Below are 19371 nucleotides of genomic sequence, written 5' to 3'. Positions count from 1 at the left end.
TTCAATCCACGACCTTGCTTGCGTAATTCCAGGCCAGACTTTTCCTCGCTTTGAAGTTTTTTCCATAAACAATAAGTGTGAAACTCAGCCGACAATCAGCTTTAGGAAAATCTTCTGGGGGAATTCCCCGGTACATCGGCGAGTTCGTATAGAAAACGAAAGTAAACGCTGAGCAAGGGATTGGAACGTCTGGTAAATCTGGCAACTAGCATCTTACCTCAGAAAATCAACTAATAGGAGACAACAGCCCTGTAGGAATCCAGTTGAGCACTGATTTTCGTCCGAGCTGCACGGCCAGTCGCACACAGCAGTTGTAGCTCCCAAGGATATATTTATAAACAAGATTATCTGTTGCCACAGGACCTGAAGAAGACAACGTTATAGTTAGTATGATTATGATTGTTTTTCCTGTGAAAATATTTAGCTCATCAATTGGAAATTTTTGTTTCTGCAGAAAAAAAACACAACAGTGAAATGACGTAGGGAACAGGCATCACGCTCTAGGAAGGTCGATTAATTCCAGCCGCAACCTGTTTGCAAACTTGAAAGAGGTTTGCAAGACGCCAGAAGGCCACGATGCACATTGCATGCAGTAGATTTAATTGGTCCCCCATTAATGGGATGGTGGCCACTCCTTTTCCTGTTGTGAGAATTTACAGTACTATGTGGTTTTCGTTATGCCAGTTGCCCTGATTTAATCCTTCTCTGGTGGCATTTGTAATTTTTCTTTTTTGTATCACTAAAGAAGTTCATGAAATTTTCTATAACGTTCACAGATGGCAATATCTGTAAACTCTTGCGTTGCTTTTTCCTAAAGACATCGTCCTGCAGCGCAAATGGGAATTAAAGCCTATAAATACAGATGTTTCGATTGTGCTCTTAAACGTAACATTTCTAAGTTTTGTTGCAGAAAGTTGTTTATTATTTCCATGACGGGACAAGCGACCTAATGCCTAAATATAGCTAGGTCCGATGAAGGAGAACAAGTGAGACCCAGTACCGTTACTGTTGCTTGGCTGTTTTCATGCAGGAACTGGGTGGAGATAGTCTTCCCTCCGTTGCCATTCCGTGGAATTGCTAGGAATTGATTGATACAGCAGTTTACAAGCAATGGGCTTTTATTTTTGCTTCCATTTTTCTGTTCCTACAATCTTTCCATTTTTCAAGAGGTGGGGCTGGTCTTTCCTCCTGAGTTTAGTTCCAGATCTCTGTCCTTCCTTCTTATTCTCCCCTTTAATTTCTGGTCAGGGCTTGCAAAGGTCCTCTCTCTTAAAGAAAAAAGTACACTCTAACTGATTTGAGGATCTGTGCTTCTTTTTGTAGCAGTCTGCTCATCTCAGGTGCCACATCTCTCTGCTTAATCCGGGGAAAGTGACATGTAGCCAATGTTCTTAAAAATGTGTCGTGCCCTAGCCTATGACCCATGTTTTCTAATTCCTTCAGTTCGAGTTCCTTTGCTTAAGGGGGATTGAATTAAGATCCCTTGTCCCTGTACTTTTTATACATTTGCTTATTAGTCTGTATTAGTTCGCAATTGTTTTTATTTTCGTTCATTACCAGCTGCTTGCTTGATAAAAGCAATGACTTGCCAGTGCTAACGGCCTTTACGTACCCAGTGCTGGAAATATCCATAACATTGAGAGCTAATAAGCGCACACTAAAAAATAAATATCTGGAAACATCTATTCTGAATGTAAATTTCTGTTGTCAGCAGAAGAAAGTATACCTTAGTTTTACCAGACCACTGAGCTGATTAACAGCTCTCCTAGGGCTGGCCCGAAGGATGAGACTTATTTTACGTGGCTAAGAACCAACTGGTTACTTAGCAACGAGACCTACAGCTTATTGTGGAATCCGAACCACATTATAGCGAGAAATGAATTTCTATCACCAGAAATAAATTCCTCTAATTCTTCATTAGACAGCCGGAGACTCGAACTCGGGCCTAGCGAGTGCTAGTCACCATAAATAGTGCTTTGCTGCTGGGAGAAAGGGGGCTGGGGATTTGGTACAATACATGTACACATTCGTTACCGGGGTCTAAGCGATGTCAGGCAGGGCAGCCGATCGAGGCTACGACCTACCCCACCGCCAAATCAAAGTCCTTGACAAAGAAGGCATCATGCTTACCCCATATAAAAATGGGAAAAAAGCACGTTAAAACGAAGAAGATTAAAACGAAGAAGACAATTTTTCTTACTGTGGCCTTAATATTAACTTATTACAAAAATGATTTTGCACTGTTTTGACATAGTGAATTGTACAGATTATGTATTTTACATTTTATTTCTTAATAGTATAATTCTATTCTGATAAAGTTGCAATTTTTCTTATTTTGACCTTAATATTAACTGTTATAATAATGATTTTGCAATATATTTACATAGGAAATTCTATAATTTATGTTTTTCACAAGACATTTCTGAGGTTCATCACGATGAGGATAATTGTTGAGGTTCATCACGATGAGGATAATTGTTGAGGTTCATCACGATGAGGATAATTGTTGAGGTTCATCACGATGAATAGCCTATGCGAAGACACTCTTCTCCACCATCTGTGGTCTGTGTTGCTTGGGCGTTACTCTCTTGTGCTCCCGTTTCCTCCGTTAATTCTCCATTGTATTGGCCTAGTTTACTCCATATTTTGGTTGCCAGTCTATGCATTCTCTGATTAATTGGTCCTACTTTGTATTTTTTGTGTATCTGTTCTATATTCAGATCATCATCTTCTTGATTGTTTGTTTCTCACTGCGGACCTTAGTATCTTATTTTGGAATTTTTGTAATGCCCTAGGAAGTCGATGCTAAACACGTTGGTATTGGTGGATATTCCATTATGCGTCTTATTAGACTTTTATAGAAATGGATTCTAATATTTGTGTTCATATTCCTAAACCTTTTTAGCTTTGTATTTTGTGTTCTTGCTATCCTTAGCCTTTCTCTTACATGTCTTGAAATTTCTCTTTGTCCAAATTGAATTCTTAGCATTCTTGTGCTTTTAGTAAAATTCACTGGTTGCTGATCTAACATTATTTGTGCAGGTTCGTATGCAGACACTGATACTAGTTGGAATTTAGATTTATTTGTTTTTATCCTCCACTTCTTTTCAAATTGGTTTATTCTTCCAATCTGGTCCATAGTTTTTCGTGCTACTTGTCTTTTCAAGGTTGGGTCTCTTCTTCTTGTACGTTTTTCTGGGTGTATAACTATTTGAGTTATGTCATCTGCAAAGCAGACATCAGTACAGTACTCTGGTGGTGAAGTCACATCTGATGTATATAAAATGAATAATGTTGGGCTTAGTACGACCCTTGTGGGACTCCACTTAGTAACGGGAATGGATTTCCTACGTGATTTTGTGACTTAATTGCTGCTGTTCGATCTTTAATGAAGTTGCATAGTATTTTCTCAAAAATGCCTGGATGGTTGAGATGTAATGTTTTGTACTGAAGTCCTTGTATTCATACTTTGTCAAATACCTTGGTCATATCTCTACATACTAGGTTGCGTAGGTACTTTCTTTTTTGTGATAGTGCGATGCTTTCATATATTGTTGCTATTGCAATTTGGGTTCCTCTTCCCTTTCTAAATCCATAGTGATTTTTATTGTGTAACTGATTACTTTCTAGGAACAACACTAATCTGTTGTTAATTATTTTTTCCAATATTTTACCAGGTGCTTCTAGTAATGACATTGGTCTATAATTCTAAACTTTCAAACCTTTTGCTGTCAATTTCCCTTTCAGCGCTAAATGACCTCATAGGTCCCAGCTCTTGGCCTTTGGCCTAAATTCTATGTTCTTCTTCTTCTGACTAGCCTACCTTCTGACTTTGGCGCTGAGTCATTTTAAATCAACTAGAAAGAGAAAGAGAGAGAGAGAGAGAGTCCTTGTCAGGTTACTCTCTTTAGTATATATATATAAAAAAATGATCTTCTTCAATCTTGAATACGGAAGAAAATAAGTTTGTTACTTCGTGTACCTTGAAAAGGTGGTCTGGTAGGAAATGTATAATCAGACGTGTTGTAGAAGTTTTTATCGTGGAGGTTATCTTGGTAAAACAAGTAGAAACAAGTCTTTTTTCAAATCTTTTTTTTTTTTTTTTTGTGGTGAAGAGGCCATAACGGTGAAGGTAGTCCAGATTAAGCGTGGACGGATTTCCCCTGACCGATGGAAAAAATGTCTATAATTTAAGCCGAATTAAAAATTTGGTAACTACAAGATCACTGATACCTTGGCAAGCTTAGTTGGATAAAATAAGCCACACAAACATATTTTTGAGCGATTGTTTGTTCTGTGACCGAAGGAAAATTCAGATATGAGTCACAGAGTGTTGGTATGTCTCAGTTACGTAATATTATGACTCTTTTTTTTTTTTTTTCTTTAAAGCTTCCTATTACGTGACGTACTTGTTTCCTCAGATGCTGAGAAATGCGCATTTCAAACTTTTGCGACTAGAATTGCCTCGCGTGTTTTTTATATTTTGGTATTCCCAATTTCCCATGCCACTCCCGGCTTACTGCAGGATGTACGTGGGACTTAACATTAACAAGAGCATGTATTCGCGGTAAGAAACAAACGTCACAGCTGAATAAGCGAAAGGCAAAACTGGTGGTAATACCATATGCAACTTCCAAGAAAAACTCCATACACACACGTACACACCTTCCTCTTTTACATAGCTGGGGCGAAAAATTCTTCTGAAGCTTTTTTTAAAAAGAAAAATCTTTGGAAAGAACACGGAATTCAATGACAAAAGGCTTTTAATGTCGTACGTTGCTCGTTGCTTAACCTATGGACTAGCTTAAAAAAAAAAAATGTTAGTTGAGTTCATGATCACAATCTTAGTTTTTTTTTTATTATGCAATGGAGGAGAAGTGATGTTGCTAGAGTATGACTAGTTTCGACATGGGCCAAAATTTTTTTAATTGTTTCTCTTGGATAATTACTAATATTATTAATTCGTTACTGGCATTCACATAGTGGATACATTCGCGTGGAGGCGGCGAGAGTCAGTCACATCTCAGAGTGTCCAATTGTGAAAATGATAAAGTAACATTAAATGCAAAACAGACCTTATTTTTGGTAACTGAAACAGGAAAAAGGAGGAGGAAACTCACAGTAATAAAAACAAAAATAAAAATCAAACTGAAAATGATATGGGAAGGGCAACAATAATGGCGACTGAATATAATGATGATTAGGTCTAAGAATACAATGCCCATGAGTACAATGTCTTGCTATGCTTGTGGCACATTAGAAAATGGATGTTGGTTGGGATGTGAAGTTCATGACCACTGGTACCACACGCACTGAAATAGAACAGCAGCAATGTTATGTAAGCGAGAAACTATAGGCCTAAACGTGAAGGAAAACATCATCTTTAGATGTAATGAATGAGGGGGAATGGGTCTGCCCCTCTGCAGAGTGATGGATAAATAACAATGATTGAAAAGATCATTGAGGTGAAGGAAAAAGCGGAAGCCGTGAGCAAACAAATGGGAAATATGATTCCAAACTCAGAGTAAACAAACTGTGAAGGAAAACAAAAGATGAAGAATACTACTACTAAAATTAACAGATCCTGGAGCGCAAACTGCTAGTTGAACAGAGAGCATTCTGTACAAATCAGGCAAATGATAGACACTTACTCCTGCTTTCCAACAGAACAGATAAAAGCTGCAAAAAATAAGACCATGGAACAAATATGAAGAAAAAATATTATAGAGGACGAAGAGGTAAATACCACTCCAACGATCATGGCAGTAAAAGTCCCAGAGGAAGAAACGTAAATAATAGAATATATAAAAGATAAGGACCCATGACTGAAATATCTGGTAAAAGATGATATGACTTCAGAAAGTGCCAACGCTGAACCCTAAAACCAGGGGAACGAGACATTTCTTCATAAAATATCCACCAAAGATATAACAGAATATAGGAATACGTGATGATAAACTACACTTACTTATAAGGGGTTGCAATGTCTGGCAGATATTGTATAACAAAATGCTTTAAATGCCAGAAATTTGGAAAAATGTACAGAAGAACTTGTATAACCAAACGTGAGAAAGATTCAAATGAGACACAGTGTACACACTGACAAGATCCACCCAAAGAGCACAGCTCATGTTAAAAATACAAAAAAGAATGACCAAGAACTATAGATTAAAATACTGCCATCTAAACACTCTATCAGTGAGAGACACAATGACTAAAATACAAGAGCATATGGCAAAGTAATCAGACAGGTATAATACCACTAACTGAGAACTCATGAGATTATATCTTAGTTTAGAAAAGCTGACATGGCCCGAAAATATTTATTTTTAAGAAATTGGTTTAGCAACGGGATAAAGGAATTGTAATGACATAGAATATAGATTAAAAAATAAAGGAAGCGAGCTGTACGCATGAATGTTATAAATATACCAAGATTAAGAAAAACTGATGGGATGGCGCCTAGACACCAAACAATCGTTGGAAAAGGGTCTTTTGAGTACACGGCACCCAGACTATTCAATAATTCGCCCCGAAATACCAGAAAGGTGTGAAAACCAAATGACATTTAAGGAAAAACTAGAATTTTTTTTTTTTATTGAAGATCGGTCATGACACGGAAACTCAATCTACTTCTGTTAGTTATAAACTGTAACTGACAAGTAACCTTCACCAGCCCCACGGACCGAAAGGGCCAACGGGAAGCTGCCAAAACTGGACAAGGATGATGATCATGATTATGAAATAAGTAAACAGATAATCTGCGGCTAAATATTGCCACAACAAAAAGATTTTGAAGGAGAGAAAAGTTAGCAATGCGTCCTTCCTTCAACTAAAGCATATGAATACTACGATCAGAAATGGGGGATTTTTTGCTTTCAGAATGTAAATGGATAAATGATTATAACCCCAAAATTATTCATATGTGAGCTATCCAGGAATTTTCAATTTCTAAATGATATGCAAATTAATGTGCCAGGACACACGCACGTATATATATATATATATATATATATATATATATATATATATATATATATATATATATATATATATACATATATATATACGTGTGTGTTATGTGTATATTATATACGCATATATATAATTATATATGTATATATATATAACATGAGGATGTGTATGTGTGCGAGTGTAAGTATGTGTTTACAAACAATATACACCTATCAACATACCACACTACGTAAACAATGGTTAGGACGTGAGGTAACAATAAGGACTCATAAAAGCGGGTCCAAGAAAATTCACTGAGAGGTCTAAACGTGCTCGAAGTCGGTGTCATTGAGGAAAAATGAAAATAACAGGAGGTCTGTAATTGCAATAATACGCTGAACCGTCTTTATCCAGCTGAAGGCGGTGCCACATGAGCATGTTTTCTGGGTTCTCTAAACCTTTAGTCGTTATTTTGCTCCCATTTGCGAATTATTTTAGCAGAAGAATTAATCACGCTCGTTTGTCAGAAAACGATCCCGTTTTCTGTCATTTAAAAAGACCGTTTTCTGTCATTTATTTAGCATCGTGGAGCCCGAAGTTTGCAGCAGATAATCAAGTTTCCTCGGGAAGCCAATGTCCTTGAATGACTGATAAAGCGCTTACTCTGGAATGGACACTGACCTTTAAATACACAAACACACCTACACACACACACACATACTAGACGCCTTGCTTCGAATCCAAGATCATATCTACCAAATTACCTAAGACAGCTCATGGCGAGACATGCTTAAATAATAGCGTATCATTGTGAACTGAACAAATGTCTAACCAACTCGTATCGGTTGCTTCATTCATTTATCTGCGCTACGGTGTTCACCATCTGGTTTAGAATTTCTCCTTTTTGACACAGTGGCATACTTTTCTTTGAAAGATTATTAAGTTAGCCTTCTTTTTATTCCGTTCTTTACAAATCTGGGCACTTCACAGACAATTGATGAAATATCCACTTAGTTGAATGTATCATGAAAAATGTTAAGATATTGGAAACCGGCTAAAAGGGTATCTGCTTCTATCCAGGGGTATCCCACGGTCTGGACCGTGGGGTATCCATATTCAGGTGAAGGTGGTCGGCTCACACTTGCGAAGAGAAACTACATGTATTACTTTAGTTATAAGTATGTCACTGCCATAACCTTAAGGGCACAACGGTATGCTGAAGTTGATCCATTTCATAAGATGGGAGAATAAAGCCTCTACTATCTTTGTACCTGAGCTGTTGAAAAGTTTTACTTATGTTTAACATGATATTCATTCGTTTGTGTATTTCTGTTACATTAAGCTTATTAGCGGGTAGGGTTACATAGCAAGCTACTGGCCTTTTTGACTTGTTTCATATGAATATGTGCACATTATAAAAAGAAATAATTTTTAAAGTAATATTAATGCTTACAGTTATTGTAATGCCTTGTACTAACATGAAGTCAGTCATTTAATGAATTTCAAATACTTATAGGCGTGTTATTCAGCCAATGTCCAGGTAAAGCAAAATATCTTTTTTTATATATAATTCATCAGCACTTTGCTACAAAGCTTTCATTTTAACTGTAAAGGATTACCATTTTACCCAGTTTTATTATCAATGACATTTTACTTAATTTTACTGTCAATGGCAACGATTCATTGTTTTCAACAATCGTTTATATCCTTTTTTTTTAATCTCATCGCACCGTTTTCTTCGTTGCAGGACTGACTCCACCAAAATGAAGGACCTGGCCGGAGTCACGAACGTTTCCTATGACAGTCATGGAGACGACATTGGTACGTATCCTTACTCGTTCAGCTTTTTTAGTTTTCTTTGATGGCTGCTATTTGTCTGTCCGTCCGCACTTTTTCTGTCCGCCCTCAGATCTTAAAAACTACTGAGGCTAGAGGGCTGCAAATTGGTATGTTGATCATCCCCCCTCCGATCATCAAACATACCAAATTGCAGCCCTCTAGCCTCTGTAGTTTTTGTTTTTTAAAGGTTAAAGTTAGCCATGATTGTGCGTCTAGCACGCACCGCTATAATAGGTGCTAACAACACAGGCCACCACCGGGCCGTGGCTGAAGTTTCATGTGCCGTTGTTGAGTTTTCTGTGCAGCGTATAATGCTGTACAGAAAACTCGATTGCACCGAAGAAACTTCGGCGCAATTTTTACTTGTTTTTTTTTTATGATGATGAGGGTCATGCAACTAGAAACTACAAGTCAGAATGATTACCAGGATAACTGAATCTTTTTTTATGAAAATGGTTAAGAAGACTTAGTGATCAGCAAGACGATCTATGAGTCGTTTTTAATTATCATTTCTAAAAAAGTGAAGGATACCTTTGGATGCAGCCTGTTTCAGGGTTGGCAAGAAAAGGACTAGTGGTGAAGAAACTGAAATAAATGAACTACACTTCAAAAGGGAGAGAGAGACACACACACACACATATTCACTTGTTTGCACTCAAAGCATTCTATGGTAAATTCAAAGTCCGATATGAATTGAAACTGTTATGCCCTAACTGACTAATTATATATCAATAATGCTAACCTATAATTCTCCTCTTGCTTCCATTTCTCTGATTCTTTTATCTTCTCTGTTGCCTCCCTCCTTTCAATTTCTTCACATCCTTTGGGTCAGAGCTAGGTAGGTAAACACATAATGCTATCTAATGACATCGTTCTCTGCATCGAAAATAAAAGGAATTTTCAGTCTCAAAAGTTAGACCTATATATGTTTAAAACAGCAACAAACTTGTCAGTCTCACTCTTTCCCTGCTTTCTGTTTGCTTTCATCCATTCTCTTCTCTCACTTTGACGGTATTAATACCTCAAATTCATTTTTACCACCATACACCTACTTCCCCTTAGCGGGGTGTTTCCAGGGTGATATCCTTCTGGTTTTCAGTTAGTTTTTGGGATGAGACAGCTACCCTTATGCTCGTTTTTGACAGTGGTTGAGGCCTTCATAGTCGTCTAACCACCATGTACATATTTCACGATTTACTTCAGCAGTCACAATGGGTTTTAAATGAACGTGTTCAAATCATCCGCATCGATCAGGAATTGAACTGATCGCCTCACTTTGAGGTGAGCATTTAAACCAATGAGCTACGACGATTAGCGATGCATTTGATGTGAATAACTCCATTTGGAATCCAGAAAATAGTCACGATATTCTCTTACATTCACTTGGGATGGAGAAATACTAATAACAACTTCAGTTCACATTATTGTCGAAATTTTAATTTGGAACCGAGAAATCGTTATGAAACATCTAATGCAATTTACTCGTCAATCATTCCAGTTGGAATGAAAGATTACTAATGATTCCAGTAATACAATCCATTCATTGATTACTCCTGTTGAATATTCCAGTTGGAATCGAGAAAATCCAGCCGAAGGAACCGAAGCAGCCCAAGGACAAAAGCCACACCGAGGGATCCCCACCAGAGGAGGTCCTCGCGACGAAAGTCCTAACGGACGATGAGAAGAATGAGGGAAGAAGAATCATGAGGAACATCCTCATCATCTCCTTCGCTTTTTTCTTCCTCTTCACCAGCTACAACGGAATGACCAACCTCCAGTCTTCTCTTAACAAGTGGGTTTTGCTGGAACGTTCAGTTGTTAGCTGTTTAAACATTGTTAATCCTAGTTTATCAAAGAATACACTTATCAGTCGGTCATCAGCTTATTTCAGATTATGCCTTGTAGTCGTAAAAATTGGAAGCGCTTGTTCTTGCCTGATTTCAGTGTGAATCCTCGGTATATACAGAATTCTTGACTGATATCAGTGTAAATGTCTTATATAGATTTATTGCCTGATATCAGTCTAGAACCCAATACGCCTACTTTACTTGGTTATTATCAATTTAAAACACTAATGTATCTAGCTCCCCAGCCCAATATCAGTACACATATATTTGTGGCATAAAAACAACATAAATCTATTGGATCTGGATGCCTTGCCTAACAATAAGAAAAATTTTAATACATAAAGACTTAGCACTTAATACTAATGAAATCCCCAGTTAGACCAACATTCCTTGCCCAGCATCAACAAAAACATATATCTACATTGTCGCTATTTTCCTTCCAACAGGGCAAGTGGCACAGCCGCTCTGACAGCGCTGTACATTGCATTCATCATCTCCAGCTGTTTCACGCCGTCTTGGGTTCTGAAAGTTTTGCAGGAAAAGAAGGCTTTGATCATATCCATGCTGATGTACTCGGTGTACATGATGGCCCAGTTTTATCCTACCATCTACACGCTTCTGCCCACAGCCATCGTCTTAGGAGTAGCTGCGGCGCCGCTTTGGTCAGCTAAATGCACTTATCTGTCGAAGGTAGGCTTATGTTCTCATACGTCCTAGGAATTCATGTCTAAGTTTCAGGTATGTTTATGCTCATCTGTTCAAGTTCCAGGAAATTGTTATTATTATTATACAAGATATGATTACATTTGTAAGGCCACTTGAATTATCAACAAGTTTATCACGGACAGAATGGCCATAAGCATAAAAAAAAGAAAGCAAATAATAGAATTTGGAAGCTACAGCTCCGCAAAGTGAGAAGCACAGACAAATTCTTTAGGCGCAGCAATAGAACTTTCATGTTAAAACAGACCTTACGAAAAAGGGCCAAATATGATATTGGCTGATAAACCCTTATTAGCCTTGTTGGGATGGACGGTTGGGTATATGAAAATTACAGACATAGTCTAAGCACTCGGACTAAAAAGCAAACCACTGTTGGGATAAAGGAAATCCTTCCTCTTCACATAACCTTGTATAAAAGCTAATAGGAAGCCTCACAGGGAATATCCAGAGCCGTTTAAATATTTTATGATATGTATTTTCAAGTACTATGAATATGGAATCTTTGAGTCAGTTGTAATTAAGTTCAAATCCGCACAAGGTAAGAGATCTCCACCTCTCCACATAGGTGAGCGACCTGTACGGCGAAATCCACGGGGAAAAGAGCTACGTTGTCTACAGTCGATTCTTCGGGATCTTTTTCTTGGTCTTCCAGTCGACCCAAATCGTGGGAAACCTCATCTCGTCTTTAGGTAAGCTGATATTCTAGTTTAGTTGAATTGATGAGCTTTGGATTCGCTCCCCCACTCTGCTTTTCAAATTTCTTCAGTCTTCGTATTTTAAGAAGTTGAACCTCGTTTCGTTACTAGGCAAGCGAACTTGAATTCAGCTTTGGAATTCTCTTCCTACTGTTGATTTTCCCCGCTTTCTGTAATCTTCTCCCCTTTAAAGGGTTCGTACATCATATCCTTTTGCGTCTGGCCATTCACTTCTTTCATTCCCTTTCTTTTTATTGCATCCGCTAGTAGCCTATGGAATTCTCTTCATGGTTCCCGTTTTCTTTACTCCAGACTGGAATATGTCATAAGGCTTTTTATGACATTCCAAAAGACTTGCTGAGCCCTTGGAGAATCCTCCTACAAGGGAATGATATATATATATATATATATATATATATATATATATATATATATATATATATATATATATATATATATATATACATGGTAATTATAACTTCCTTCTTTTGGGATTCAAACCGTCGACCTCTCAGGCAACAGGTCGATGCTGGTGGGAACTTCCTTCCCCGGGGATTCGAACAGTCAGCCACAGAAGCAGCAGGTCGATGCTTAGTCCAATCAGCTACAGATGGCATAAAAGATAAGCCAGGTAAACAACAGCATAGACATGGTTAACATAGTGGGTGCCATTGCACCACCAACTAAGATTTCACCCCCTCCCCGCCCCACCTCAGTGAGTAGACACATTTCGTCCTCCTCCCCCTTATAAACAGGCGTATATAACCTTAAAATACGCAGTACTTCCTGCTTATAAGGTGTACATTACCTCTGGCCCACTGGGGAGGAGGATTAAATGCGTCCAGACACTTATGGTGGGGCGAGGAAGGTGTTAAAGATATAATTAGAGGTGCAACTGCCTACAACGATACCCTGCATACGCAGTTACGTATCTGACTCCTCTACTTTTAATGCCTCTGTTGGTAATGGATAAGCATCATCGATCTATTGCTTTAGTGGTTGAATTTTGGAATTCCTGAGGGAGGAGGTTACTATAAGCATTATTTTCAAGTTTATATATATACATATATATATACAGTATATATATTCGTATAGGTACTTGCGAATGAATATTTCTAATGTTGTTGTGCTGAAGGAAGGGATCAGTCACATAGCAGCGGAATCTGGGAAGGCAACAGTTTTGTGATCAGTGATGGAAGGAAATGTGAAGTGTCTGTCGAAGCCAAGGTTGTGGTTATTGAAGGCGGTGTTAAGCTAACTTTCCAAAGCAGAACTAAAGTGTGGGTGTTGAATTTGGATGAGGAAAAAGTTGGAAGCTGGAAAGATGATTTATTTCTTTAGTAAGCATGGAATAACAAGAACTGAAATGTGGACATGTGCAAGAGTGGTACAAAGGTTAGCACAGGTGAAAGGATGCGTCAGAATGTCTTGGGATGGTTCAGTCATGTGGAGAAAATGGAGGATGTGGTATGTATATACTTATAGTATATAGTTTGGAAGTATGAGGAGGAAGGAGGAGAGGATCTAGGGAGGATTGATTAGATGGTGGTATTAGAAAGTAAGGGCCCAAAGATCCGAGAAGATGTCGTGTGCAAGATGGAGGTGGAAAGCGCAGAGTGTGTGTGCGTGCAGATGGTTTGATTTGACGTTGATGAACCTTCTGTGTAGGTGTAAGAATTACCCGAGATTGTGGAAATTTTCCTCACGGCGAGTTCATCCATAATTCAGCATTTAATGTATGGATGTGGCATTAACCATTGCCTTGTCTATCACGGGGACTATCCCCTGTGATGGGAAATGGCTTAATGTTGAAAATAACAACGCACACACACTTACACACACACACACACACACACACACACATATATATATATATATATATATATATATATATATATATATATATATATATATATATATATTTATTTTCAAACTGATAGTCATTGGCAGGTCTTATGATAGTAACATGGTTAATTATCAGCTTGAATACTCATGTTTTATCCAATTATCTTTTTTTTTTCACTTCGTATTGATACAGTACAACAACTTATTTCACTATCTGTTCTTTAACCCTTCAGTCCTTTCGGTCGGCGTCGAGTTTAAGAACGAATCCATAGACGAAGAAGCCATCTCGAAATGTGGATTCTATTTCTGCATTGCCGAAACTTCCCCTGAAGCGAACACCAATGTCACGAGCGATGCCTTGGAAACGGGACCCCCCTGTGGCAGATCTACACCATGGCAGGCATCTACCTCGCCTGCGCTTTGGCCTCCGCCCTGGTGATCGCTATTTTCTTGGATCCGCTGAGCAGGTGAGGATATAATACACATACACACACATATATATACACAAATGTGTATGTGCATATACATATATGACGATGATGAAGGCAGAAGTTAAGTATACCTTAGTTTTACCAGACCACTGAGCTGGTTAACAGCTCTCCTAGGGCTGGCCCGAAGGATTAGACTTATTGTACGTGGCTAAGAACCAATTGGTTACTTAGCAACGGGACCTACGGCTTATTGTGGAGTCCGAACCACATTATAGCGAGAAATGAATTTCTAGCACCAGAAATAAATTGCCCAATATACGGAGACCAAGGGCAGATGGAAAAGCACTCGAACAATCAACAGCTTTTATTCTGGCCGACGGCATTTCGCAATAATCCATTGCATTTTCAAGGCTGCAATGACCCATATAATTTTGTTTAATGAAAAAGGAACGTCACTACGTAAAATTATAAAGACAAAAATACATTTCTTAAAATATTTTAAAACCAGCCCACCCAGTAATATGGCTAAAATATTTTGAAACCAGCCCACCCAGTACATGGCTCAAATATTTTGAAACCAGCCCACCCAGTACATGGCTAAAAAGTGACTGACATAAAAGGTGAAACTGGTGGGAAGTAAGCAGAACAGCAGAGAAATTACAAAATAAACGAAGGTGTGGAAGACGTCTGGGCATTTAACGAGGGAACGAGTGCTTTAATGAAAATTGACTCGAAAGTCGTAAGCTCGTCCTCGTGATGGGCTGAGGCTGTTATTGCGAAGTCTCCCACAATAAAAGCTGTTGATTGTTCGTGCGCCTTTCCATCTGCCCATGGTCTCCATATACATACATATACATATACATATACATATACACATATATATATATATATATATATATATATATATATATATATATACATATATATATATATATACATATATGCTCGTATACATGAGTTATATGAATATATATATATTATATAGAGAGAGAGAGAGAGAGAGAGAGAGAGAGAGAGAGAGAGAGAGAGAGAAAGAGAGGAGAAAGAAGCGGATATCGATTTGATAGCATTTGTGTAATTTCTCAGGGTGGGCCTTTACTTTGAAACGGTATATTTATCTATTCAAAGGGCACCCATGATACTTTTAAACGTCGTTAAGAAGTAAAACGCCACTGGAACCACTGCGTTCATTGCCAGCTACTATTGACATGAAGATAGCGACGTATAGATCTTAAAAATTACAAGGTAAAATATTGTGTTCTGAAATAATTTTCAAAGAAATATAAGTTTTTGCTTCTAATTCACCTTCTATCTTTATCTGATATATATGAAATGGCAACTTTATGCAATTACATTGTTGAAAGTGTTATCATTCGTAATAAAGATAGTTCTGTACATCAGTAAATTAGATAAAATGCTAAGGAATTTAGTGAAAACCAATCCATTTTCGACAAATGACAACTTTAGATAGATTCGAATAGTGTTTTTTTAAGACGAGAATGCCTTCATTATGAACAAATTTTGGGTTAATTATAGCTAGTTAGCGTCAGCCTTGAGAATGCTGAACATCTACTAATATATATATATATATATATATATATATATATATATATATATATATATATATATATATATATATATATATATATATATATATATATTATACATACATACATATGCGTATTAGGTCTAACTTCTGTGACTACGATGTACCACACGAACGATGAAATGATACAAGTCCTCCCCCAATCTAAATTATTTCTTGCTTCTCACAGTCTATATCAATTCGCGTCTCTTCCATCCGCAGATTCACAAGCGACAGCAGCGAAGAATCCGAGAGCTCCTTGAAACTTCTCGTTGCCACTTTCAACCACATGAGACACCCTTATCAACTGCTCATCATCCCCCTCACCATCTGGTCCGGCATAGAGCAGGCCTTCTTGAGCACTGATTTCACTGCAGTAAGTAATTAAGAGGTTCTTTGCATAAACTCAGAATATCCACGGCGGGCGTTTTACTGGGGAAATAGTTTGTAAAACACAAGTATATATGAAGCATGCAATGAAGATATTGGAGAAACAAATCCATAGATGTATATGTACATATATTTAAAGATGAATCTGTACAGAAAGCTTTCGGGAAACAGTCCTATTCCCCTTGTCAATCTGAAAAGGGGAATCGAACAGTTTCCCCCGAAAGCTTTCTGTACAGATTCATCTTTAAATATATTTACATATACTGTACATAACTGTTGATTTGTTTCTCCATTTCAAGACTCATGCTACTACGAATATTTTTGAATGAAGATATTTATTTTTGATCCATAGGCCTACGTATCCTGCGCCATCGGCGTCCATATGGTCGGCTACATCATGATATGCTATGGAGTGTGCGACGCGATTTGTTCTTACGGCTTCAGTTACGTCGTGAAGAAGTGGGGAAGAGTTCCTGTATTCACCCTGGCTTTCCTCATCAACCTCGCCATCATGATCACGCTCATGTACTGGAAGCCTCATCCCGATGAAATCGTCTGGTTCTTCGTCATTGCTGGTCTCTGGGGTGTTGCAGATGCAGTCTGGCAGACGCAGATCAACAGTAAGTCTTCTTTTCTTTTATTTAAGCAAGACCTTTGAGAGGCTTTATACTCCATTTAGTAGATAGGGTGAAGGTATATGACTCTTGCAAAGCCAATCTGATCAGCTGCTGAAGTGAGGGTGTTGTATTATCAACTCAACAAGAATAAACAAGCATAAAACTAGCAGACTGGTGGGGTGAGACTGGTCCGTAATCATAAATCTGAATCTGAAGTTCCGTAAGTCGCAGTCAAACCAACAACCCAGAGGGGACTTGGCTAGTGCAATTGCCTTATCCCTGCCCTCCACAGCTCAGTATACTGTTGTGCATTTTCAGGAGCCTAGTAACGACACTAATGTACACACAGTAACAAAGCCAAAGATAATTCAGTACCGTACCCTTACTTTCAACCGGACATCACCAACTTCAGCTTATTGGAACAATATATTGTTGTTTCTATACTTTCAGGGAATAACTTGAGTTATTTTTAGTTTACAGCTTTCTTAAATAAAAAAAAATGGAACCTTCAATACAACCTCACCCCAAAGAGGGAGATGAACTCAGCAAGGCACTTGGACAGAGGTTCCTAAAGAACTATCTATGCTAAGGGGTCTTGCAACCTTCGGGGAAAATTTGCTTTAACGACTGTTGTCGACTACAATATCAAATTTGATGCCAGAAAGTCTAACTAAAAGAGAATTAAGTAAAGAGGTAGCCAGACTTATTCAAATACTGATGATTTTCTAAAGACTAATGCCATAAAATATATTTCAATGTTCAAGAGGATAATGACTAGTAATCAACGAGAAATCTTGCTAAGGAATTTTGGGGTCAGGGTCTTGTTAAAAGCAAGCAGGTAACGAACAAGAAGCGTTCAGGTGAGCTGGGACTTGAGGGAGTCTCCGGCAGGTTTTCTATGGTGATCACTCAGTGATACAAAAAAACTTATTAGGGTATGGCTGTAAGGAGGGGGGAGTCTCATGCGTGTGCCTGGTGCCTCTGTCACGTGATTCCTGGAACTGTAAGCAGAAGGAAAGAAAGATTAATCCACGTGGGCTGAATTCAAGCTTCCCAGCTAAAGGCTGAAGCTGCAGAGATGATGACCTGAAAGATGGCTAGTCCAAAGGTTGTCATTCATTTAACTTGCTCCTAGTAAAGGGTGTGGAGAATTCCACAGTAGTGTAAGAAGATACACAGCTGTGAAAGCTTGAGAACAGAGGTACAGTAAACATAAACGGTTTTGCTGAAAGCATGACTACATAGGAATACGCTGTAATTAATGAAAAAAAATTCCCAATTTCCAAAACATGAGAATTAGATATATTAATTTTATCAAAAATATAAAAAAGAGGAGAAGACACTGGACGTGCTTAAGAATGCCACAAACAGACTTATAGAACAACTCTGCTGGCTTTACTGTAACTGACTTTCTTTTTTCAAGATTTCTGTTTTTCCGCGTACCTTTCCCTCTTGCTGTATAGATCTGTTTTAATGGAGACTTATCAAGGCTCCTGTACTAATGTCCAAACTCATTTCCCTCAAGGTCTATATGGCGTCATCTTCCCTGGGGAGTCAGCCGCAGGTTTTAGCAACTACCGCCTGTGGGAATCACTAGGCTTCTTTATCGCCTACGTCTGCAGCACCGTTCTCTGCATCAACGAAAAGATCACCATCCTCTTCGTCCTCCTCATCCCGGGAATGACGTTTTATTACGTCATCGAGATCCTAGAGAAGAGGGGTACTCTCAGACGGAATGAAAATGAAAAAGTGCCGACAATTGATCAACTTTTCAAGGGACGCACTCATTAAAGGCCGATAAGGCTAGTAAGCTATGCCTTTTCTGTAACAGGTTCACAGGACAGTAGAAAGCAAAGGAAGGAAAGAAGATGGTTTAGGGTTAAATCCATGGAAAGGTGATAGATCTTCGCCTCTCAAAACATGGAAGGTTTAGGAAAATCTTTGGAAAATACCCTGATTAGAGGGAGCATTTCAGAGCCTGTAGTAAGGGGAAGGTAACTTTCAGTTAGCATAGATTTTCGGAGATTACTGATGAAAAGAAAATAGGATGTACTGTATTACCAGTGCCGTACTTTCAATTATTTTCCCATTTTATTTTAAAAATGGTAATTTACATGATAATATTGACAATGCTTTTATTACCTTTACGTGACACATCAAATGTACCAAACGGTTAGTTTTAAGGATCTATTACTGGCGTGTTCAGTAATATTAATAACAGGTATGGACGCCATACGATTGTAAAATAGTACCTTTTGATGTATATTTGTAAATATGAATATAACTTTCAGAGGTTTTTTATAGCCTTCACACGTGACATTTGTGATGTATATTTATCTTTATATTATTGCTTAGTCAGTAGAATTAGAGATTTATTTACTTGTTAATTTTTTCGTGACTCAATAGTTTTTCTGTTATGTTCTTGTACAAAGTTTATTTCCGAAA

The 19371-nt window shown here is 38.0% G+C and overlaps 1 protein-coding gene across 1 annotated transcript; it reads left to right on the top strand.

Moving 5' to 3' along the window:
• The first annotated feature begins 253 nt into the window (after positions 1 to 253).
• Positions 254 to 18857, top strand: LOC136854621 (protein unc-93 homolog A-like). Its single transcript, XM_067131150.1, is given in 10 exon segments — positions 254 to 383; positions 8702 to 8775; positions 10363 to 10585; positions 11087 to 11330; positions 11929 to 12052; positions 14137 to 14276; positions 14279 to 14370; positions 16142 to 16295; positions 16662 to 16929; positions 18452 to 18857. Coding segments are annotated over 9 exon segments (1569 nt in total). The 5' UTR covers positions 254 to 383; positions 8702 to 8717; the 3' UTR covers positions 18718 to 18857.
• Positions 18858 to 19371: the final 514 nt, after the last annotated feature.

The sequence above is a fragment of the Macrobrachium rosenbergii genome, chromosome 29 (assembly GCF_040412425.1).
Source record: "Macrobrachium rosenbergii isolate ZJJX-2024 chromosome 29, ASM4041242v1, whole genome shotgun sequence".
NCBI lineage: Eukaryota > Metazoa > Arthropoda > Malacostraca > Decapoda > Palaemonidae > Macrobrachium > Macrobrachium rosenbergii.
The sequence above is the reverse complement of the archived record's forward strand: the minus strand, read 5'-3'. Positions and strand labels throughout refer to the sequence as shown.